The sequence below is a fragment of the Eriocheir sinensis genome, chromosome 44 (genome assembly GCF_024679095.1).
Source record: "Eriocheir sinensis breed Jianghai 21 chromosome 44, ASM2467909v1, whole genome shotgun sequence".
NCBI lineage: Eukaryota > Metazoa > Arthropoda > Malacostraca > Decapoda > Varunidae > Eriocheir > Eriocheir sinensis.
Window position 1 is genome coordinate 4356616 of NC_066552.1, and position 25263 is coordinate 4381878.

At 44.2% G+C, this 25263-nt stretch overlaps 1 protein-coding gene across 5 annotated transcripts in view; it reads right to left on the reverse strand.

The window, feature by feature from the left end:
- The window catches only part of LOC126980310 (serine/threonine-protein kinase tousled-like 2), a 59354-nt gene extending 38873 nt beyond the window's left edge, over positions 1-20481 (reverse strand). For 2 of the 5 annotated variants that reach the window (XM_050830055.1, XM_050830049.1), the window contains exons 1-2: positions 20099-20479; positions 6015-6097 (exon numbers count right to left, since the gene is read on the reverse strand). In XM_050830055.1, coding sequence (XP_050686012.1) covers positions 6015-6097; positions 20099-20157 — 142 coding nt within the window. In that variant the 5' untranslated portion in view covers positions 20158-20479. Of the gene's footprint in view, positions 1-6014; positions 6098-16876; positions 17170-20098 lie in introns of those variants that run through there. The other 3 variants (XM_050830047.1, XM_050830048.1, XM_050830051.1) reach the window with 3 other exon arrangements.
- Positions 20482-25263: the final 4782 nt, after the last annotated feature.

The window sequence follows — 25263 nt, forward strand, 5'->3', positions numbered from 1 at the left end:
TCCTGACGGGGGCGGTGCACTCGTGGCGGAGGAAGAAGAGGAGGAGGAGGAAGAGGAGCAAGAGGAGGAGGAGGAGGCACACCTACACTTCCTCAACTCCCTTGCAAACTCATCCCTAAGAGTCCTGGGCGTAAGGCCGGCGAGGGGCACCACCCTGTCCCTGGGCTAGGTCCCTCCTGACACCCTTCATTTTCATTTATTGATCTGGGGAGTTTCCCTTAGGCACTGTTCTGACGGGCCGGCAGCCTGGCGAGGAGGGAGCCAGGGAAACGCGGGGCGGGAGGACACGAGCCATGCAACGGGGTGTGGCTACTACTGGAAGGGAGGAGGAAAGGGGAGGAAAAAGAGGGAGGGACAGGACAGCCATGCAAAGGGAAGTGGTTGCGACTGGAAGGGAGGAAGAAAGGGGGAGGAAAAAGATGGAGGGACAGGACAGCCATGTAAAGGGAAGTGGTTGCGACTGGAAGGGAGGAAGAAAAGGAGGCAAAAAGGGACAGGGAAGGAAAGGCATGCAAAGGGAAGTGGTTGGTAGTGGAAGGAAAAAGTGAATGAAGGATGAAACAGAAGAAAACTGGATGGCAAGGCAGGACAGCTGTGCAAAGTGGAGTGGTTGCTAGCAGGAAGGAGAAAGAAAAATAGATAAGAGGGAGGATATAGCATGGAAGAGAAGAACCATGCAAAGGAAATGATAAAAAGGGGGAGAATAGAAATGGAGGAGGGAAGGCAGGGAAACGCGGGCTGGAGGACAAAAGGCATTCAAAAGGGTGTGGACGAAAGAAGAAAGGGGGGAGGTAGAAGGAATGGAGGATGAAGGAAGGGAACACTGACGAGGAAGAACAAGGTGAGTGGCTGGTAGTGAGAGGGAGAGAGAGCAGAGGGAAAAGAAGGAATGGAGGATGAAGGAAGGGGACGCTGACGAGGAAGAACAAGACAGCAATGCAAAGGGGAGTGGCTGGTGGAGGGAGGGAGGAAGAACAGAGGGAAAGGATGGAATGGAGGATGAAGCAAGGGACGTTGGATGACTGGGAGGATAGTCATGCAAAAGGAAATGGCTGCTGCTGGGAGGGAGGAAAAAAGTGAGGGGGAGGAAAGGAAGGGTTGGGGTGGGAATGCAGGATGGGGAGTGAGTGAGTAATAGAGGAGAAAAAGGAAAGGGAATGAGGGAAGACAAGGGAACTTAAAGAGGAAAAGGAGGAGAAAAGAGGGATGGAAAAGGAGAGGGAAATAAGAAGACTGAAGGAAAGAAGAAAATGGAAGGAAGGAGGGAAAGAGAAGAAAGGAGGTGAAGGGACTGGAGAGAAAAGGAGAGGATGGGAAATGAAGGATGTGGACTGGGTGAGCGATAGAAAGATTGAAGAGGAATAGGAAGAAAAAAGAGGAAAGGAAGAAAACTGAAGGAGAGAAGGAAATGGAAGGAAGGAGGGAAGAAAAAGAAAGGAGGCGAAGGGACTGGAGGGAAAAGAAGGAAGAGATGGGAAAGCAGGGAAAATGAAATAAGTGAAAGGAGAAGAGGAGAGGCAAAGGAGAAAGAAGGGAAGGGTAAGGGAAGGAAAGGAGGTAAGAAAGAAGAGTTAAGGAAAGGTAAGGAGAGGAAGGAAAGAAAGGGAAATACTTAAGGCATACATAGGTTAGGGAAAGTGGAAGAGGAGGAAAACGAGGAAAAGAAGTGAGGGAAGAAAAGGGAAAATAACGAAAAGAAAACGAAGGAAAAAGATAAAGGCAGGTAAGTGGTATTGATGGTGTTGATAGTATGCCAAGGAGTGGTGTTGCAGTGGTAAGTGGAGGTGGAACGTTGAAGCATGCAGTGGTGTTGAGCAGTAGTAACAGTGGTGGTGGTGGTGGTTAAGTGGAGTAAGTGGAGCAGGGGACTCATTTGTGGTAATACTTGTGGTTAGGGGTGGAGGTGGGGAGAGAGGGAGAGGGGTGAGGGAGGGAAGCTTTCAGTGGGGTGGTGGTGATGTCAGTGATGGTGTTGGGTGACAAACGGTGGTGGTGAAGGTGGTGGTGTTGGTGGTGTAGATTAATTGAGTGTAGATTCAAGGTGTCAAGTAGTAGTGGTGGTGGTAACACTGATTAGGGTGAGTGTGGGTGGGGTGGGGGAGAAAAACAAGAGACAGGTGTGTGTGTGTGTGTGTGTGTGTGTGTGTGTGTGTGTGTGTGTGTGTGTGTGTGTGTGTGTGTGTGTGTGTGTGTAAGGTGTCAGGTAGCTCTTGAGGTGTGAGGGTGTTGTTCTAGAGCAGGAGGTGGGAGGGGGCAAGGGGCAGGGGGGGGCGGGGGGGATGATTACAGGTGAGGGTGGCAAGGTGTCAGGTAACGACGACGATGATGATGTTGAAAAGTAATAGTAGTAGTAGTAGTAGTAGTAGTAGTAGTAGTAGTAGTAGTAGTAGTTGTAGTAGTAGTAGTAGTAGTAGTAGTAGTAGTAGTAGTAGTAGTAGTAGTAGTAGTAGTAGTAGTAGTAGTAGTAGTAGTAGTAGTAGTAGTAGTAGTAGTAGTAGTAAGAAGAAGCAGAGGAAGAAGAAAAAGAACAACAGCAACACAACATCAACTAAGCAAGAACAAGAAGAAAAAAAGAAGGAAAGACAAAGAAAGAAAAAAAGAAAGAAAGACCCCAAAAGAACAAGAAGAGAAAGGCGATGATGATAAGAATGGACAATAATAAAAAAAATAATAAAAATAATAAAAACAACAAAGAAACCATCAAAAACAACACCCACACTAACACTAAAACAACCCACCAAACATCACACAAAGACAAGAAAGGAGAAAAAAAAAGGAACATAAGATAGCGAGCAGGTGATGGCGGCGGCGACGACACACACACACACACACACACACACTCACACGTAACACCACCAGGCTTGCAACGTCATGGTGGTGGCGGTGACAAGTGCCAGAGGAATGAGTAGAAACAGACCCCAGTGTCAAGGTGGGAGCTAAGGAGAGGGGAGTTTAAAGGGAGGTAAGGGCATGGGGGGAGATTTGTGCTGCTGGGTAGAAGGGAGATGGGTAGGTAGGTAGTGTTGGTACGTTAGAGGAGAATATGAAAGGAGTGAGGTAGGTAAGGATAAGAGGAGAAAGAAAAGGAGGAGAAAGGAGAGGTAGACGTAGGAAGAAAGAATAGGTAAGAGGTAGGAAAGGAAGGGAAAGAATGGGGTGATGTAGGTAAAGATGAGTAAGACGAGAAAGGGAACGGAAGGGAAGAAAGTAGGGAAGGAGAGGTAAAGGAAGGAGGAAAGGGAAAGGGGTAAGGAAGAGGAGAAAGGAAGGGAAAAAGATAAGCGTGGAAAGAACAGATAAAGGGAAGAATTAGAAGTAAAGGAAGGAGGAAAGGGAAAGAGGTAAGAAAGAGGAGAAAGGAAAGGAAGGGAAAAAGGTAAGAATGAAAAAAAAATAGATAAAGGGAGGAGGAAATGGAAAGGGAAGATATAGGTAATGATAGAAAAGGAAGGGAAGAGCAAGGGAAATAAAAGTTGAGAAATGAGAAAGATAGGGAAGAGTAAGGGAAATAAAGGTAAAGAAAGGAGAAAGGGAAGAGTAAGGGAAATAAAAGTAAAGAAAGGAGAAAGAAAGGGAAGAAGAGTAAGGGAAATAAAGGTAAAGAAAGGAGAAAGGAAGGGAAGACTAAGGCAAATAAAAGTAAAGAAAGGAGAAAGAAAGGGAAGAAGAGTAAAGGAAATAAAAGGTAAAGAAAGGAGAAAGGAAGGGAAGACTAAGCAAATAAAAGCCAAGTTGAGAAATGAGAAAGTCAGGATACCAAGGAAAGGGGCGTGGCACTATAGGATAAGGACAAGGAAGGATGGAAGGGAGGGAGAGAGGGAGGGAGAGAGGGAGGGAGGGAGGGAGAAGAAACACAAAGACATATCACAAGCAACACTGTCTTCCTTCTTACTCCCTCAAGTTTTGTATTATGTATCTTCATTTGTGTTCTTCTTTATCTTTTTTTGTTATTTTTTGTCTTCTTTATTCTTCTTCTCTTTCGTATTGTTTCCCTTTTCCCTCTTTATCTTTTTTCTACTTTTTTTCCTTTCCTTCCTAAACTACTACTTCCTGCTTTTCTATTTCCATTTCTTCTTTATCTTTTTGTTAATTTTGTCTTCTTTATTCTTCTTCTCTTTCATATTGTTTTCCTTGTCTCTCTTAATCTTCTTTCTACTTTTTTCCCTTCCTTCCTCAAATACTTCCTCCTTTTCTATTTCAATTTCTTCTTCATCTTTTTTGTTGTTTTTGTCTTCTTTATTCTTCTTCCCTTCATATTGTTTTCTTTTTCCGTTTTCATCTTTCAACTTTTTTTTCCTTTTCTTCCAATACTTTTTCCTTCTTTTCCATTTCCTTTTTTCTTTCTTCCTTTTCCTTCGTCTACTTTTCATCATTTATCATACCTCTGTCTCGCCTTTTCTTATTATTTTGTTTTTCCGTTTTCACCTTTCTACTTTTTTTCCCTTCCTTCCTCTACTTCTTCCTTCTTTTCCATTTCCTTTTTTCTTTCTTCCTTTTCCTTCGTTTCCTTTTCATCATTTATCATACCTGTCTCACCTTTTCTTATTTTCCTTTTCCGTTTTCATCTTCTCTCCACTCTTTCCCTTCCTTCCTTTACTACTTCTTCCTTCTTTTCCATTTCCTTTTCCTTCTTTTCATCATTCACCATTCCTCTGTCTTACCTTTTCTTATTGTTTTCCTTTTTCTTTTTCATCTTTCTACATTTTTTCCCTCCCTTCCTTCCTCTACTACTACTTCCTTCCCTTCCATTTCCTTTATTTTCTTTTTTTCCTTCGCCTCCTAATCATCATTCTTCTGCCTCACCACTCTACATAACACGATACAGAGAGAGACGGAGAGGGAGAGACAGAGGGAAAAGCGAACCAGGAAGCAACAGAAAGCAACAGAAATACCCCACAACCTATTTTTTCTACTTCCAATTACTACCTACCTACTTACCTACCTAACTATCCACTTACCTTCGTTAACCTCCTTTCTTATCTCCACACCTGAGCACCAGAATAAAAAGGTGAGTCATAAAAGAAGGAAGTCTGCACGGAAAGGAAAAGAACTGGACAGGTAAAGAAGGATAAGGAGGCTAATTAGGTTGAGGATACAGGTGGCGGGAGGTGACGAAATGGCTGTGTGACGGGAAGAAAAGGAAGAAAAAAGAGAGTAGTGGAAAGTAATTAGGAGAGGAGAGCAAAGAAAAGGAAAGGAGAGCAAAGAGGAGAGGATATCAAAGAGGAGGAAAGAATATAAAAAAAAAGAGTTGAGGAGAGATCAAAGAGGATGAGAAGAGAGATAAGAGAGGAAATGGCTGTGATTGGGATAAAGGTTACAAAAGGAGAAAAAGGAGGAAAAGACAAACAAGAAAGAAAATAAGATAAGAGTTAAAATGAGGAAAGGAGACGAAAAGAAAGGAAAGAAAAGAGGAGTGAAGAAAGGGAGATGAGAGTAAAGAAGAAAAAGAAGAGCAACGAGGAAAGGAGAGGAGAGGAAGAGAAGAGAAAAAGAAGAGGAAATGCCTGTGACTGTGTGTAATGGGATAAAGGTTACAAAACAAGCAAAAGGAAGGAAAAGAAGAGAAAAGAGGATGAGTAAAAATAGAGAGAACACGAAAGGAAAGGAGAGGAGACGAGAGGAGGAGAAAAGAGGAGGGGAATGAAGAAACGAAAAGGGAGAAGAGAAAACGAAGAAATTGTGAGTAAAAATGAGGAGAGAACACGAAAGGAGAGGAGAGGAGACGAGAGGAGAGGAAGAGAAGAGAGAAAAGGAGGGGAAAGAAGAAACGAAAAGGGAAGAGAAGAGAAAACGAAGAAAGTAAGGTAGCAAGACTAATAAGATCACTACTACTACTACTACTACTACTACTACTACTACTACTACTACTACCACCACCACCACTACAACTCCTAACACAGCTAATCGTGGTAGTGGATGGATGTGGCAACAGTGGTTATAGTGATGAAAGTGCCGCCTTTCTCTCTCTCCATCCCTGTGACGTCAGCAAGTGTCCTGACGTGCGCCCCTACCTGAGTCAGCCCCTCCGCCACCTGACCGCCTCCTGACGCCGCCTCCTGACGAACAATGAACGTAGCTACAGGTGAAGTCATACCTGTGGAAGAGAGAGGTTGTGTTATTGTTGTTGCTGTTATTATTATTATTATTATTATTATTATTATTATTTTCGCTGTTGCTTATATATTGTTGCTGCATTCAGTATAGAAGATTAGAGAGTATAGAGGAAAGATGAGAAGAGAAAAGAAACGAGAAGAAGAAACGAAGGAAAAGAAGGAAAGAGAAATGGAAAATAAAGGAGAAGAAACGAAGGAAAAGAAAAAAAAAACGGGAAATGAAAAAGAAGGAAGTAGAAGTAGAGCAATGAAGGAAAAAAGTAGAAAAGAAAGAAAAAGGAATAGGAAAATCATTAAAAAAGGAAAGGGAACGAAGACAAAGACGAAAAAATAATGAAAAAAAAAAAATGAAGGTGCATAAAAACAAAATACAACCAAAACAAAACAACGAAAAACAAACCAAAACAAACACACGTACATACCCACCCCATAAAATAAACAACCTTAGCTACCTACCCGTTACCTGTATATCGCATTAAGCCCCAAAATTAATAAGAGCAAAGGTGAAAATCCCACGGCACCGTTTAGGCTCCAGTTGGAAAGCCTGCTTATGGTACGGCCCAAGGAGGGGAAAATAAACACGAAGCGATATACAGATTCTTATTACAACGTTACCGCTTGCTCGAGGAAAGGGGCGTTTAGAAAGTGTGGGAAGAAGAGGAGCTGGAGGAGGAGGAGCTGGAGGAGGAGGATGAAGAGGAGGCGCTGGAGGAGGATGAGGATGAGGAGGTGGAGCTGGAGGAGGAGAAAAAACAAATGAAAGAAGAAAGAAGAGGAACAAAGAAATAAAGGGAAAGCACGTGAAAGAAAAAGAGTAAGAGGAACGAAGATAAAAAAGAGGAAGAGGAGGAGGAGAAAAAAATATGAAAGAAGAAAGAAGAGGAACAAAGGAATAAAGGAAAAGCATGTGAAAGAGAGTAAGAGGAACGAAGATAAAAAGGAGGAAGATGTAGATGATAACAATGAAGAGAAAGAAGACAATGGGGATGAAGAAAGGAAGAGGAGGAGGAAGAGGAGGAGGAGGGGGGAAATTATGAAAGAAGAAAGAATAAGATAAGCACAAAAATAGTATGATAAAAAGGAGGAGGTGGAGGAAGATACTAATGATGAGGTGGAGGAGGAGGTGGAGGAGGAGAAAAATTAGGAAAGAATAAGAAAGATAAAAGAGAATAAGAAAAGAATAAAGACTAAGAAAAATGAGAGAAAGAATAAGAGGAACAAAGATGAGAAGACAAAATTTAGGAGGATAAAAAGATGGTGATGAGAAAGAGGAGGAGGAAGAAGAGGAGGAGGAGGAAGAGGAAAAAAGAGGCAAAGGGAAAATCATGAAGGAATAAGATAAACCGGACGAGGAGGAGGAAAAAAGAACAAAAAAGAACAAGAAGAAAAAGGAGAAGAAAGTTGATAATGATGATGAGTAGAAAAAGGAAGGAGAAAAGATTAGATGAAGAGAAGAGGAAAAAAAGAAAAAGAAAGGAGGGGAGAGAAGAATATAAAGACGAAAAGACCAAAAAGATGAAGTAAAAAAAAAAAAAATTAAGATCCATGTAACAAAAACACAAAGGAACACAAAGGAAGAGCAAACAACAGCAGACCTGCTGGTCCTTACGAGGCTGTTTGCGACAAGCTACACTAACTATCTAATCAAAGGTGGAAGATGAAGGACAGCAAAGGCGAAGGCTCCTCCCCACCCCCCCATCCCTCCAGCCAAAGCTGGCAGGAAAGGAAAAAGAACCATGCAGCATGGAAAAACTGCATGGAATTTATGTAGGAAAGAGGAAAGAACTACCATTACTGCTACCACTAACCGGGCGATAAAAGCGGACAAGGACACCAGTATTCGAAAGAACTTAACGTTATTATGACAATGAGTAATATCTTAGTTGCTGGTTGGATTCAAAACACTTGTCTAATCTATTCTTGAAGGCCGTAACTGTTGTACTATCAACGACATCACAGGGTAGAGAGTTCCAAACATTAACGACTCGATTGAAGAAGAAGTGTTTGGTTTCGTGCGACGAGAATCTTTTACCACTTATCTTCAAATTGTGATTTCTTCTTGTTCTATTTGATCGATCAATTGTAAAGTAATCTTCCGCATTAATATTACTGAATCCTTTAAACATTTGAACATTTTTAAACAGGAGGAGGAGGAGGAGAAGTAGCTAATTCATATCTTAAGTTGATACATTAGAACAACACAAGAGAGAGAGAGAGAGAGAGAGAGAGAGAGAGAGAGAGAGAGAGAGAGAGAGAGAGAGAGAGAGAGAGAGAGAGAGAGAGAGAGAGAGAGAGAGAGATAATTGACAACTAAAAAGAGGAAAATGAGCAACAAGAGAAACCGTTTGGAGGTTGAGGTCATGGGAAGGGAAAAAATCTCTCTCTCTCTCTCTCTCTCTCCTGATGGTGAAGTGTTGATGTAAATCTAATACTTTTTTTACTATATATTTTCCTTTCCTCCTCCTCCTCCTCCTCCTCCTCTTCCTCCTCCTCCACAACCTTTCTATAACGAAGCTCCATAACGTAAAACTGCTATATGGAAACACACACACGCACATACATACATAAATACATAACACACATTAGCAAATTCAACCATAGCTAAGCGCAACACACACACGTATACATAGATACATACATACATACATACATAGTACATACATACATACACACATACACAACACATATTGGTAGTTTCCACCATACACGTGTGACGCAGTGCCGTAATAAATAATGATAATTAGGCGTAGTATTGTTTGTGTTCGTGTTGTATGTTGTCCTGACCCCCTTGACCCCCCCCCCTTCTACCCCTACCCCGTCCGTCTGCCCCCCCCCCCTCCCTTGCCCCATGCACACACGTATGAACTGCATGATGTTTTGAATAACCTGATGTATGGCTGCCCCTTCCCTTCTCTATCCTACCTCTCCCTTCCCTTCCTTTATCTTTCCTCCCATTCCTCTCCTTCCCCTTCCATTATTTTTTCCTTCCCTTTCCATCCCCTTCCCTTTCTTGCCCTACCTTATACTTCCCTTCCTCTGCCTGTCCTATCTTACCTCTCCCTTCCCTTCCTTTACCTTTCCTTCCATTCCTCTCCCTCCCCTTTCCATCCTCTTCCCTTTCATGCCCTACCTTATACTTCCCTTCCTCTGCCTGCCCTATCCTACCTCTCCCATCCTTTCCTTTTCCTTTCCTCCATCTCTCTCTGCCCTGTTCTGCCTTTCCTTTCCTTCCTTTTCCCTCCCTTACCCTTCCTTTCTACTTTACCCTGCCCTTCCCTTTCCTGCTTTTTCCTCTTTTCTGTCATGCCCTAACCTCCTTCTTCCCTTTCCTTCTATTCAGTTTCCTACCCTTTCCTTTCCTGCTTTTCCCTTTTTTCCTGACATACCCTAACCTCCCCTTTCCGCTGAGATAGGAGAATTGAAAGAGAGAAGAATAGTGAGGAAGGAGAATAAAAAAGAGAAGGGAACATGAAGGAGGAAGAAAAATAAGAAGGGAGAGGAGGAGGAAGAGGAGGAAAAATTAAAAGGTGGGGAGAGGGAAGAGGAGGAAAAGGCGGAAGTGTTTATCAAATCCATCAAATTAATCGGAACATATAAAAATTTACGTCTTCCTTCATTACTACGTGTCTTAAGAGGATAATTCAAGCACTATTAGGTCAAACTATTACACAAACTTTATCACATACTGAACTTTCAATGTCCCTTCGTTAAAAACTATCACTTCCTCTCCTACGTCATTGCCCTTAATAACTAGGTATATGTCTTAATAGCTTGTTTTTGAACGTATATTTACATTTCTCGTGACAATCATAGGGTTTCTCTATATATAAGAACATAAGGAGTCTGTAAGAGGCAGGTAGGCATATACAAGGAAGCTCCTGTAAACCTAACCCCACCCAACTTCACTATCCATGAATTTATCCAACCAACGCGGACGTTTAGCAATACTCAAGCTGGGTGTTACCTTGGTCAGGGCTTATGATTCCTTTCCACATTTTAAGGATTTCTGGCCCATTTGTAACGAAACCTACATTAATTTTACCCTTCTCGTGGGAGCGGCGAGTAGCGGGCTTTTTTTTTGTACTTTTTTTGTTGCCCTTGAGCCCTATCCTTTGATGTAAAAAAAATAAATAAATAAAAAGCTGTTTCTACATATACACTTTTTTGGCAATATTCAAGCTGATTATGCACCTTCGTTAGACCTTATTTTTTATTTCCACATTTAAGAGTATTTTTTGTCTCATTTTAAACCTGTGACAAATATCGCGGAGACTTGAATATGTCCTTCACTGTGTATTTGAGGACATCTTCAAGACTAATAATAGAAAGCTTCCTTCCCTCCATCCTCTTCCCTTTCTTGCCTTACCTTATCCTTCCCTTCCTCTGCCTGTCCTATCCTACCTACTATCCTACTATCCTTCCATTCCTTTTCCTTTCCTCCATCTCTCTCTGCCCTGTTCTGCCTTTCCATTCCTTCCTTTTCCCTCCCTTACCCTTCCTTTCTATTTTACCCTTCTCCTGATCCTTTCTTTAGCATTCAGAGTACAAGAGCATTATGAGCATCACTTCCTCTTAGGTAACCATGCGTGTCGAAAGCCCGTGTTCTTTAAACCTATCGCCTGTTGGAAAAGCCTCTCGAACATATATAAAGAGGATAATTCAAGAACTTTTAGGTCAAACTATTACATAAACTTAATCACATACTTAAGTTTCAATGTCCCTTCGTTAAAGACTATCACTTCCTCTCCTTAATAACTAGGTATGTATTTTTTCTTGGATTTTCATGGACTGCTTTGTGATCCTGGTGATGGCTCTACACGACATCCACACCACGAACGGGAAAAATCACCCAAGAAAGCCAGGTGACTCTTCTCTGTGGGCTTGGGAAGTAGTCGTAATGGAAGTTCGATACGTTTAATGGATCAAGTATACGGGAAAAATCACCCAAGAAAGCCAGGTGACTCTTCTCTGTGGGCTTGGGAAATGGTCGTAATGGAAGTTCGATACGTTTAATGGATCAAGTATACGGGAAAAATCACCCAAGAAAACCAGGTGACTCTTCTCTGTGGGCTTGGGAAATGGTCGTTATGGGAGTAAGGGCCAGTTTCACAGTTCCCCATGACGGGTTAGTAAGCTCCCAAACCAATATCAGAGCCTTCGAAATTTCCTTGTATAGTGTCTGGTGTTTATATTTAAGTTCACAAATTTGATGAAACTATACAGGGAGAGTCTTGTGTATTTAGTGTAGCATCGAAGACCTCACCATTTTGGATTGTATGGGATTCTATAGTTTGGTTCGGGCTGTTACGAAGACACTGTGTTGGACTGTGAAATCGGCTCTAATATACGTTTAAGAATATGGACCAAGTATACGGAAAAAATCACCCATGAAAATCAGGTGGATCTTCTCTGAGGGCTTGGGAAATGGTCGTTATGAGAGTAAGATACGATTGAGAATATGAACCTAAGTATATATCAAAGCTCTCATCCCCTTTCGTAGACTTGCATTAGTTTTCCTTTAGTCTCCCTCTCTTCATCCCCCCCCCCCACCCCCACCCCCACACACACACACACACACACACCGACCACTACCAATACGGCTGAATTTGGCCAGTCATCTTGCCTCCTCCAGAATGGTTGTCTGTCTGTCTGGCATCAACCTATTCTTGGAGCGACACCACCGCTATCACCACCAACACCACCTCCAACCAACCTCACACACACACACACACACACACACACGTTTACACTCCTACAGAAACATAAACCCACACTCACATAAACACACCCACGCCACCTACACCATGATCTACACAAACCCTGACAAAACTAGAAGGCAACCGCACCAGTCAGTTCCTTCGATACTCAGAAAAAGAAAAAAAATTACATATATTTTACTGTTGGTCAACCGGTCGCTCTTTTAATCATAATCGGAAGTTTTTTTTACCTCTTTTTTTTTTACGAGCACTGGTCAGCAAAGAGGAAATAAAGTGGGTTTTGCGAATGTGTAGTCAAGACTCTTAACTGCATGTAACTCAGAAGCTTATATTCCTCGGCCATAAGTTTTCTTGCTCATTATAGAAACGTGACATGATTAAACATTTACATATTTGAAGTTTTTAACGTTGACAGATTGGATATTTATTTTTTCAACCATTAATATCACCACCACCGCCACCATCTTCACCACCACCACCATCCTCGTCACCTCCACCACAATCTCCACCATCATAGTCGCCAACGCCACCACCACCACCGTCACCACCACAATCTCCACCATCATAGTCGCCACCACCACCACCACCACCACAATATCCGCCATCATCGTCGCCTCCACCTCACCCTAGTCACCGCCACCACCACCACCACCTTCGTCGCCACGTCACCCCCTCCCCCCCCACTATCTTAGAGGAACCTGTTTGGGCTTAAACCTCCGGAACCCCTTCCCCCCTCCCCCCATGACTCGGAAACATGAAGGTTGAGGTGAACTTACGTAAAACACTTCTTATGTTTAGGCTTATAAGAGAGAGAGAGAGAGAGAGAGAGAGAGAGAGAGAGAGAGAGAGAGAGAGAGAGAGAGAGAGAGAGAGAGAAAAAAAATCTTGCGTAAACGTATCATTTCTGCCTTTTCTCACTGACTCTTCTATTGAGATGTCGACGTGTGTGTGTGTGTGTGTGTGTGTGTGTGTGTGTGTGTGTACAAGCATAAGAGGCTCTTTACATTGAATCGTGTGAGTGTGTGGGGGTGGGGGGTGAGGGGGGGGGGGATAGAAGGGAAAGACAAGGCAGTTACATATGTGTGTGTGTGTGTGTGTGTGTGTGTTCATTAGATCAATACTGTGTTCTCTTTCTCTGTCACACTACTGGCTAATTCTATACCCAGAGAGAAAAAAAAAGGAAATAGAAATGAGACAGAGGGAGATATAAAAATGGAGAAGAAAAGGAAGAGAAAACAATGAAAAAAAAGGGGAAAAAAGGATACGGTTGCTAAGGAAACATCAGGAGGAGGAGGAGGAGGAGGAGGCAAATGGGCGGGTCGTATGGAGCTAAAGAAGGATTTAAATGTCCACTAAGAGGAGAGAAGGAGGAGGAGGAGGATGAGAAAGGGGACAAAGGGGAAGAGAGAAGAGTGGAATGAGAGGACAAGGGATGGGATAGGGAAAGATGGGGAGAGGAAGGGAAGGAAAAGGAGGATGAGGAAAAGGGGAGAATAAGATAACGGAGAGAAACAGGAACTCTGGAGGGAATGCAAGTGAGGGGAGGGGAAGGGAAGGAGAGGGGAGGGAAGGGGAGGAGTACATGAAAGAGGAGACGAGGAGAGGGGAGGGGTGACGGGAGGCAAGCGGAGGGAAGATGAGGGAGGGGGAAGGGAAAGGAGTGTGGGAGGAATGGAATTTGAAGGGAGAAGAGGGAAGAAAATGGGGAGTGAGAGGAGAAAAGAGGTTGCAAGGAAGGGAGAGGAGGGAAGAAGTGATGGGAGGAGATAAATGAGAAGGGAGGGAACAGAGGGAAAGGGGAATGGAAGGAGGAAAGAGACAATGGATGGGGGAGAGGGGGGAAGAAAAGGAGAGAGAGGAGGGAAGAGGTAAATTGGAGGGAGGGGAAGGAAGGGGAGGAGCCATGGGGAGTATCTGAGGGAAGAGGAGAGGTAATGGGGGAGGGAGAGGTAGGTAGGTAGGAGGGGGGAAAGGAAAGTAGGGGAGGGGAAAGGAGGGGAGATGGAGGGGGGTGAGGAATGGGGGGAGGGGGTGGTTGACCTCTAGTATTCTCACACGGCACCGGGGGATAAGAAATGCACTAGTTTCTCTCTCTCTCTCTCTCTCTCTCTCTCTCTCTCTCTCTCTCTCTTCCTTATTCCTCTGTCTGTCTTTTCAATCAATGTTACTTTTTTTCTCTCTCTCTCTCTCTCTAACAGGAATTAAAGTGACCAGTCGAGAGAGAGAGAGAGAGAGAGAGAGAGAGAGAGAGAGAGAGAGAGAGACGCGGAGTGAGAAAAGAAAGGGGGCCAAAAGAAAGGGAGGGGGCCGAGGGTCACAAGAGAGAGGGGGGGAGGGGAGGAAGATACAGGAGGTCGACACCTTCTCTCTCTCTCAAAGATCAGGCGTTAGGAGAGAGAGAGAGAGAGAGAGAGAGAGAGAGAGAGAGAGAGAGAGAGAGAGAGAGAGAGAAGATTAAAGGAGTGGAAGGAGAGGGAAGATCAAAGAGGAAAGTGTGAATGGAGGGAAAAAGGAAAGAAGAGGAAAAAACGAAGAGGAAAAGGAAGAAAAAAGGGAGAAACAAAAGTAAAAGTTGGAAATTTTGTTAACTTAGAGAGAGAGAGAGAGAGAGAGAGAGAGAGAGAGAGAGAGAGAGAGAGAGAGAGATTCAGATAGCTACTCTTCGGCATTAGGTCATAATTATAAAACATCAACGAGGGTAATTTTCTCGACATTATGAAATAGAAATACCCAAACATTTTAGAGCCATAAATACGCTTTGAGAGAGAGAGAGAGAGAGAGAGAGAGAGAGAGAGAGAGAGAGAGAGAGAGTTAAAAAAGTGAAGTGCATCTTAAGACTATTGATCCTTCCTGGGACCTTCGTAGAGTAGCTGGCTTGACCCACACACACACACACAAAGCCATACTAAGAAGGGAAAAGAAATGTAACTACCAGGAAAAAAAGGTAGCGGAAAAAAGCATTGAAATTTACTATGAAAAATAACCGGTGAAAAAAACGTATCTATACGAACACGAACACTATTTTTAACACACACACACACACACACACACACACACACACACACACACACACACACACACACACTCGTTAGTCATTACTCTACACCACATATGTTTTGCGCACCTTTCCTATCAAATCATCACCCTTTACACACCAACATAACCCCACATACACACCACAGCTATCTACTCACTTCATCACCACCATGCAAAAGTCATCACCACCAACACCTACAGCTACACGTATCACCACCATCAACACCACTTCTGCCATCACCAATATACAACCCCACGATCACCTACATCGGTTTATATATAATCAGACATTTCGAATCAATCATAATACGAGAAAAAGTATAGTTTCCCCACTACAGACGCCATGGGGAGGCTTTACGAGGTTTTTATTAGTAAAGAAAACACACTTTGGTCCTTCTGACTAGTATTTCAGAATAGAATTAATATACAGACGCCTCCGCTGACTGCCTGTGGGGTCGGCCTGCCCAAACCCTGTCCCTTCTCACATCATTTTCAAAGGCCAAAAAGGAGATTAATCACGTTCTCATGAGTGTTTCTTCTCGTTCACGGTACAGAGGCTTTGTCAAACTACCACCAGGGGCATAAAGCTCTCCTTGGAAAGGCCCACAACTCCTACGAAAGTCTTGTCAAATGTGCGTATACGGGTGCCGAAATGTGTAAGAGGATCCCTGGAGTGCCCGCGTGTAGAAAACGGGCCCCTCTCCGGGGGTGACTTGGGGAACCTTTACCTGCCCTAACCTGCCCCGGAAATTAATCAACAGTTTACATTGTCCACCTGCTGATTAATTAGCGTTTCAGGTAATGACTTTCACTTTCAATCAACTGCCGTCATAAAGTATACATACACGTCAACTGTGCAATATTATATACGTGGAGTTCATGGTAAAAAAATAAAAATCCATTAGCATATTAGTTAAAAAAAAGAAATATCGTGTGTGGGAAAAACAGCGACAGCGGATGATAGTAAACAAAGACAACATAATACAATAAAAAAAAATAGATAAAAATAGGAGTGCGAATGACTTGTTTATATTACTGGATGAAAATAGTAAAAAAAAAAAGCAAAAATCTGAATGTAAAAAAAAGAGGTAAGATTTCTGGGGTGGTAATGATAAAGTGCGCGCGTGTGTGTGTGTGTGTGTGTGTGTGTGTGAGAGAGAGAGAGAGAGAGAGAGAGAGAGAGAGAGAGAGAGAGAGAGAGAGAGAGAGAGAGAGAGAGAATCACACCATGGCAACGATACTCTCTTGCATTTCTGACACCAGGTAACTGAGAACTGTCCTCTTCCTCAACACCCCTCCCCCTAACACCCCTTCCCTACCCCCAGCACCCCCCCTCCCCGGCCGTCGCCATGGTAACGCCCACACCCGCCTATAACCATTTGATCTTGTGGCTCCCGATGGAAACTTGCCTCCGAAACAGATCAATATTAACATAAACCCTCTAAAACAATACTTAACGATTAAAAACAAAATGTAGAATGGATAAAAACGCGAGTAAATGAAACAGGCTGACTCTGCTTGCAATCGTCGCTCTGCATGATAGGAAAAAAAATACAAATAATGAGAGTCGTGCGTCTGGCAAGGGGGAGGAGGGTCGGCGAGGGCAGCGAGGGAGGGAAAAAGTCATGTACCGGAGGCATCACCGACCCTCACCACCACCACCACCTTTGACCTTCTGCCTTGACAATCAATAGTCGCCACAAGCAAAATACACATGCTAATTTACACCAATACATCAGGCGAGGCGTGGTCTTGATGCGACGCGGACATGACAGGAAAGAGTGAGACGCAAAACGGCTTCTGAGCAACCGAACCTCCGTGCAGGAAGAAGGGAGGAGGAGGAGGAACGGGGGAGAGGGCAAGAAGGGATCACCTCACCCCATCCTCCTCCTCCTCCTGATCACTCGCCGAAGACCCCCATGTGTATACAGTCAAGGCCCTAGAAGAGGATTAACGCATGAAAGCAGGAAATGAAGGAAAACAGATAACAAAACGAAATATACACACGTCCGGCAGTCAGCGTTCATGTTTGTTTTGCTTGTCCGCGTCTTCGGCTCCCAGGGGTCGGCCGCCCGTGGACGAGGATAAGGACGAGTCTATTGGGTCTCCTTAGCAATGGTTCCTCCTCCACTGGCTGACGTGAGGCCTGTCAGCCATCTTGAGGCCCACATGCCTGGCTATGGGACTGACTCACCACACAACACTCACACCCTGACACCACACACCACACTGGCTGACTCAAGACTAACTAAATAGAGGACTCACTGGTTCGCCACACACCACACACACCCCGGCTGAGTCACCACACACCACACACCGGGGACTCAACCTGACTGACTGACTCACCAGACTCACAGCTACACCTGATTATTTCCTCACACACACACACACACACACACAGACATTCATTATATATACATACAGAGAGAGAGAGAGAGAGAGAGAGAGAGAGAGAGAGAGAGACTGGTATGGTTGTGGTGATACGGTGGTGTTGGCACCTGTGTGGTGTTATGTGGTGGTGTTGGTAGCAGTGGTGGTGATAATTTCTTGGATGTTGTTGTCGTCCTTGTTGGTGATGAGGCTGATGTGGTGACAGTGGTGGTGATGGGGGTTGGAGGGGGGGGAGGGTATGTAGCAGCAGTGGTGTTGAGGAAAACTTCTGTTGATGGCAGTGGTGATGATGGAAGGGTGGAAACGTGGAAGCATGGAAGAGAAGGCACCAGAAAGCATGTTGGATGAAAACGAGTTGTGTGCGAAGAGGCAGAGGACGCCGCACTCGCCTCCCCCCTCTCTTTGCCTCCCTCAAACACCGAAATTCCATCTCTCTCTCTCTCTCTCTCTCTCTCTCTCTCTTCACCTCGCGGCCTCATGGTCAGTACCCCTCCCAATCTTCTCTCCCTTTGTTACCGTTGCTCTCTCTCTCTCTCTCTCTCTCTCTCTCTCTCTCTCGTAAGGGGTGTTCCTTACCGACCCTCCCTCTCCCTCCTTGACTTCTTTCGCAATCGCATATCGTCTCTCTCTCTCTCTCTCTCTCTCTCTTAAATAGTCCTTCCTACAGAGCAACTCAATTTCTCTCCCATCCTTCCTTGGTCCTTCCTTTGTCTCTCTCTCTCTCTCTCTCTCTCTCTCTCTCTCTCTCTCTCTCAACGTCCCATCACACACTTCACTCCACGTCATCCTGTCCCATCTCTCCCTCACCCTCTCCCCCCCACCCCCATCCTCTCTCTCTCTCTCTCTCTCTCTCTCTCTCTCTCTCTCTCTCTCTCTTGTCACGCACTCACTTTCACTTTGCTTTTCCGTTATTTTGCCGGCTTCTCTTCCTTTTGCTTTTTGCCTCTTCCCATCTTCTTTACTTTTTTTTTCACCATAGCGTTACTACGTTGGCGCAATAATCGATCCAAGGGTTTCGAAACGCCTTCTTAAGATATGTGTCGCAGTAGTTAGTGTTCCTTTTTCAGTAGCCTTCGTGTTTTGTTCAGCCTACCATCTACGCAGTCCCTATCCTCTCTCTCTCTCTCTCTCTTGAAACCCTTGAATAATTAACACTTCCTCCTCTATTAATCTTAGCTCCCTACGTCTTCACCCTGCTCAGTTTACACCAAGATTTACACTAAGATGATATTATTCTCCAGACGTCCATTTAAATTACTCTCCCACTCTTATTCGCATCATCATCACGGCTGGCCAACCCTACACACACACACACACACAGACCAGGAAGAAGCTCCAGAGAATCCCAAGAATGCCGAAAATTACTTTAGTTTACATTTTTATCTTCGAGGAGTTACTTGTGTTTTTCTCTCCTAACCTATTCATTGTTTGCAAACGGAAATTCTACCATATTCCATCCACTACAAGGACGTTTATTAATATTCTACAAGTTTTCACCCACAAATGTATGGCATAAATAGGGTGACCAACTTTTTTTCTGTATGTTCCTTATAAGTGTGTAAGGAAGAGAAAGCGAGACAGAAGAGACAGAGAAGAGGAAGGAGAACCGAGGAATACAGATGAAGGGAAGAGGAGAAATAGCAAGTGGAAACAAGAACAAAGGTGGAGGAAGGGAGTGGAAGGTGAAAAGAGGGAGAGGAGGAAGTGGAAAGCAAAAATAAAAGATGGAGAACGAGGAAGATGGAGGGAGTGATCGGGATGGTGGTGAACAGGGGCCGAGAGGAGGAGGGAGGAAGCAGAACGAAGAGGAGGAGGAGAGGGAGCACAGAAATAAAGATGGAGGGAGGAGCGTGAGGAGGAGGATGGAGTGGGAACATGAACAAAGATGGAGGATGAACACGGCAGAGAACGGTGAAGAGGAGGAGGAGGAGGCAGAACAAACAGGAAAAGGAACGCAAACAAAGATAGGAGTGAAGAAAAACAACAAACAGACGGATAGGCTACATGGAGGAGGATAAACAAGCAAAACAGAAAGATAAGGAAAACAAACATGAAAGAGTAGAGAAATATGGAGGTAAAAGGAACAAGAACAGGGATGAAGAGATCGGGAGGATGAACAGGGAGGAGAACAGCTTGAAAGAGAGGCCAGAGGGAGCGGTAGGAGGAAAAAACAGTATACAGAGGAACTACGAAACCCTCTTGTATGGTGGTTGGTAAGGACGGATGAAGGATGAACCAAGGAAGAGGGTGTGGGAGAAACTCGGGAGGGGTGGGGGGAGGAGGGAGGAAGGGCGAGAGAGGAGGAGGAGGCCGAGAAGGAGGCGGAGAGGAGGAGGAGGTGGGGTTAAGGCCTTGGCCGAGGTGTAGATATGTGTCACACTTTTGTTGGGGATGAAACTACCCACTGAAACACTCACGGGCATGAAAACCACACTCAGGGGATGTATGGGGGACTAAACTAAACATGGGAATGGAGAAACACCCCTGTGGAAGTCTGGGGGAGGGTGGGAAGGATGGAAAACAAGGGGTGGTGGGGTGACGGGAGGGCGGTGAATGAGGCCGAATACAGCAGGCGTACCAACACAACGCCACCACCAAATCGCCACAACCACAACCACACGGGGCCGCTGCCAGCTACACGCCCTCGCATGAACACACCCCTGCGCCAGTCCTTCTAATGCTGCGAGGGGCGCCTATGCCACTTCGAAGAGGAATCATATGTAAATAAAGCAAAACAAACGACAAACAAAAAATTACTCCCCCGTCCCTGCCTCGTCCGTATGCGTGGGCCAGCTGGCGGGTCGCGCCGGGCCTCTGTCCCTGTGTTTTGCTACATACCTGACATGGTAGAAGGTGTTTGGGGTGGCCGGCGGTAGAGGCGGCTTGTTTTTACACATCACAGCGTAGAATCCATGGGTGCACGGCGTCAGAAAGTAAAACACGAGAGTAAAACCGTTCTGAGGGAGCGCTGGTGAAACGCCTCCCAGCCTGACACACTCACTTCACAGACCTTCTCATTTCAAAGGGATTTTCTCAACTATATTCCACTTTTAGGCATTTCCAGCCCACAGCGATCACAGTATAAGCCCCCTACAAGGAATTTCGGTGCAGAATAACGCCGGTGAGGCTGCGACAGCGGAGAATACAGGGCGAAAACTGTCTCCCTCCCGGCGGCCAGACCACCGAGGCTTACACAGATTCCGACGTGCTACTCTTTAACGCGGGGCCGGCTAGTCAGCGACCCCTACACGCACACACGCACACGCACTCACACACATACACACATACACAAGCAGTCCCGCTCTGACACACACATACACACACACACATGGAGTTGCACACGCACGTACACACCGAATTACACATAATAAAACACACACACACACACGTATGCTTCTCGGAACGGTTTGGACTTAGTCAGTGTATAATAAAGTGCGTTGCATATTTCTTTACTTAGTAGCCTTGGGAAAACAGCGATGTCACCCCCCAAAAAAAAAAACATATATATATATATATATATATATATATATATATATATATATATATATATATATATATATATATATATATATATATATATATATATATATATATATATATATATATATATATATATATATATATATATATATATATATATATATATATATATATATATATATATATATATACTAATGTGTGTGTGTGTGACTAAAACTTCCTACCCAAAATATAAAACTATCTAACATTCATACGAACGGAAGGGTTGACGGAGGAGAAAGAGAGAAGGGAGAGGGAGGAAGGGCGGAGAGGCGGACATAGCGGAGGGAATGAAGAGAAAGAAAGAGGGAAGGGAAGGGAAGAAAGGAGTGAAGGGAAGGGAAGAAAGGAGCGAAGGGAAGGGAAGAAAGGAAGAGAAGGGGGAACGAAGGATTGAATATCGGCAGAAAAACCCAAATACCCCTCAACCCCGCCACGACGCACTGATAGAAATGGCTTCGTCCACCCTTTAATGGCGACACGGAAAGGGAGAGAGAGAGAGAAAAAGAGAGAAAGTTTTATGCAGATTTTCCTCCACCTTTACGTCCACCAGAGAGAGAGAGAGAGAGAGAGAGAGAGAGAGAGAGAGAGAGAGAGAGAGAGAGAGAGAGAGAGAGAGAAGAAAGTAATTAGATGCAGAAAAATAAGTCAAGGTAAAACTATTCGTCCCTGAGATATTTTTATAATAAAAAAAATTCCGTTTTTTTATATAATTTTTCTCCCTCTCCTCGAATTTACTTGTCCTCCATACCCTCTGGTCTCTTCATCTCTTTCCCTCCCTCCCTCGCTCTCTTTCTCCCTCCTTACCTCCCTTCCGTACCTTCCTTCCTAGCTATTTACCTCTCCCTCCCTACCTCTACCCTTCCCCATCCTCTCTCTCTCTCTCTCTCTCTCTCTCTCTCTTCAAGCTTTCTTCTTCCCTTACTCCCCTTCCCTACTTCCTCTTCTTCCTCCTCTTCCAGTTCCCTCTATGGCTGTGACGCAGAATGACGCGGGAAATGATGAGGAAATCTATATGTATGTGTGTATGTGTGTATGTATAACCTACGTGACACCTGTAAGCTATCTTGTCACCTTGTGTATTTCTTGGTAACTGGTAATATTGATTCTGGTGACGATGGTATGGTAAGGTTATGTATGGGTGGTGATGGTGACTGTGGTATTTCTGGTGATGATCAAGATGGCCGTCGTAGCTGAAGTGATAGGCAGGTGATGGGCACGTGATGGTGGTGAGGGTGTGGTGGTGGTGGTGGTGGTGATGGTAGTGACGGTGCCAGTTCTTGTAAGGTATATCGACGGTTTAGGCAGTAGTGATGATGGTGACGACGCAGTTCTGGTAACAGTGATGGTGGTGGAGGAGTGGTGATGGCGAGTGACAGCAGTGGTGGTGAATATGGTAGATGTGGTGTCGCAGGCCTGCCAACAACAAACAAGATGGGGAAGGAAGAGGAGGAGGCGGAGGAGGAGGAAGGGGAGGGAGGGAAGGGCAGGGAGAAGGGAGGAAGGGAGGGAGGAAACCATACAAGGCAATAGGTATACACACAAACACCCACATACACACACACGTACACACAGATGGCGATTAATATACTAAACACAAGAACCGGAGCAAGAAGACCTCATCACTACTTCCTCCTGCACCAAGCAACAGAAGACATGGGGAGGTTAGGTTAGGTAGAGAGGGAAGGAGGAAAGGAGGAGAAAGAAGGGGAGAGGAATGGGGGAGGGGGTTCCTGTCTACTTAACATGCAAGGTGCTCTCTGTAACACTAGGGATAACTTGGATATATCATGAGCATGGGGACGAGGGGAGGAAATACGTGCACACATTTTCTATCTTCCCACTGTCACGGTTTCTATGGAGAGAGGAGTGTGAGGAAGAGAAGGGGCGGGATGAGGTGAGGTAGGGAGAGGTAAGCTTGACAATAGAAGTGGGTTGAGAAATAGAGGAAGGAGGGATGAAAAAGGGGGAGAAAAAGTAGTGTGAGCTCAAGAGGACGGTGGGTCATGTGAGCGGATAAAAAACACGCTTTCGTCATTCTCTCTCTCCCTCTTTCTCTTCTCCCTCAAGTGAAGCCTTTTTAGAGCCGCGACTTTACTGCTTGCGGGCTGTTTTTCGCACTTCCATCCTTCCTCAACTCACTTTTCCCAGGGGCAGGCTGAGGAAGAAGCGAGGAAGGGAAGGAGGAAGAAAAGATGGAAGAGGAGGAAGGAGGAGGAGGCGGGGGCGCAGTCAGAAGGCGTAGCGGTCATGCATGGGTTGGGTTGGGAAGAGGAGGAGGAGGAGGAGGTATGGTGGTGTTGGTGGCCTTGGTAACTGCGCCTAGAAAATCCTTAACAATGCCATCTTCTGACCCTTTAAATATGATAGAAGTAGCAATAGTAGTAGTAGTAGTAGTAGCATTAGTAGGAAGAGGACGAGGAGGTGAGGGAGTACACAAAATCTTTAATATTTTCTTATACACACTGTTGCCAAGTTCGAAGGCGAGATAAAACAACGATAATAGAGTAACAAAAAAGTGATATGGATAAAGATGGAATGAAAAACAACAGGTAACCGATCTAGGTGATAAGGAAGATTCTTTATCACTTATTATTTCAGTTAACCGATGACTGAAATCCTCTTTAATATAACACAATGAATTAAACTACAGCACTGTCTCATTAAATACGTACTCCATAAATAATATACACATTAACATATTTTATCGTCCACTGTCATTAAGTTTTCTCTCTATTCAAGCTAATATCCCAAAACAGACTTTTTACGAGGGGAAGTTTACCTCACTCAATCTTCTCTTTTCTGTGGGTCTTGCGTAAGGAAAAGTCAACCTCATATTTGCTATCCTTGTCGCAGTCAGGGCGCACAAACATACGCCAACACAGGAAAGGCATAACGTAAACACCTCACGAAGAATATACAAACACACGACATCGAGAGTGAGAACACAGAATAAATAAACATTGCAAACACGAATGGTAGAATTTCGCCTGGCGTTTACGCATACAAACCATAGCGACAAGAATGATACATGAAGTGACGTCATAGCAAACATGGATACTAACTATTACCTCGAACAAATAAACATCAACCGTATCTCTTAGCAACATATATCATAGGCATACAAAAACACACTTACGAAATCGAACATAGCATCGAAGCATCAATATTCCTCGCTGAAGTTACGTTGTACCTCCGTCTTGCGTATGAAAGAAGTCACATAAGAAACAATCGTAAGGCAAGAGGGACAGAGTTGAAGGAGACATTGATCTCTCTTGAAACAATAACAGAACTATTGGCGAAGCGATAAAGTGCGTTAGAGCGTGAAGCCATATTTTGTTTTGTCACTGTTACCGCCACGCGAGGCAAGTTTTCTTACGTTGTTTGTTTAATAGAATAAATAATTCACCAGGCAAATAGATAAACGGGTAAATAAGGTGAATAAATAAGTGATAGACGAATAACACAAATAAAAAGAGTAAATAAGATGAATAAGTGGATAAATGAATGCATAGACGAATAGTACGAATAAATTAACGAATAAATAGGGCTAATATATAGATAAATAAATGCATACTCACACCAATATACTAATCGTTTTATCCCTTTCAAAAGCAACATCAAAGGGATCTGTTTAAAACTAATTACATCATGAAAACACACAAAAAGGACCTAAATCAATAACTATGGCGAGTAATCACTGCATGAGAGAGAGAGAGAGAGAGAGAGAGAGAGAGAGAGAGAGAGAGAGAGAGAGACCACGAACCTATCTATAACCCAGTGACAGAAACAAGAATCAAGCATACTCCTTTACCATACACGAACAAACGTATCAGAGAGAGAGAGAGAGAGAGAGAGAGAGACCACGAACCTGTCTCTAACTCAACAAAAGAAACGAAATCAAACGTAACTCTATCATACACGAACAGACGTATGAGAGAGAGAGAGAGAGAGAGAGAGAGAGAGAGAGAGAGAGAGAGACAGCCAACCTTGCCGAGCTAGCTGCCATCACCTCCACCACGAGCACCGCCACAACACTCGCCTCGCCGCGCGCAACACCCCAACCTTATGAAACACTGATGGCTCGGGCGCGGACGAGGCGAGACCAGTCGAAAACTATAAAGAAAAGAGAGAGAGAGAGAGAGAGAGAGAGAGAGAGAGAGAGAGAGAGAGAGAGAGAGAGAGAGAGAGAGAGAGAATCCATCCGCTCACCACACACACACACACACACACACAGCAAGAGGAGGAAGGAATATTTATACTTTTCGTTAAGCATAATGCCGAAGAAAAACTGTTGATGTTCTTTATATATATGCATCTTACCTGGTCCAAGAAGGTGGTGTTTACTTAATACTGAAAAAAAAAAGAAGTTTGCTAATGAGTAATACAACAGCAAATATAACTTTAAATTGAAGATGAATGATTGTGTGAGTTATTATTGATGCTGCTGCTGTTGAGTCGTTCATTAATACACGTGACACCAC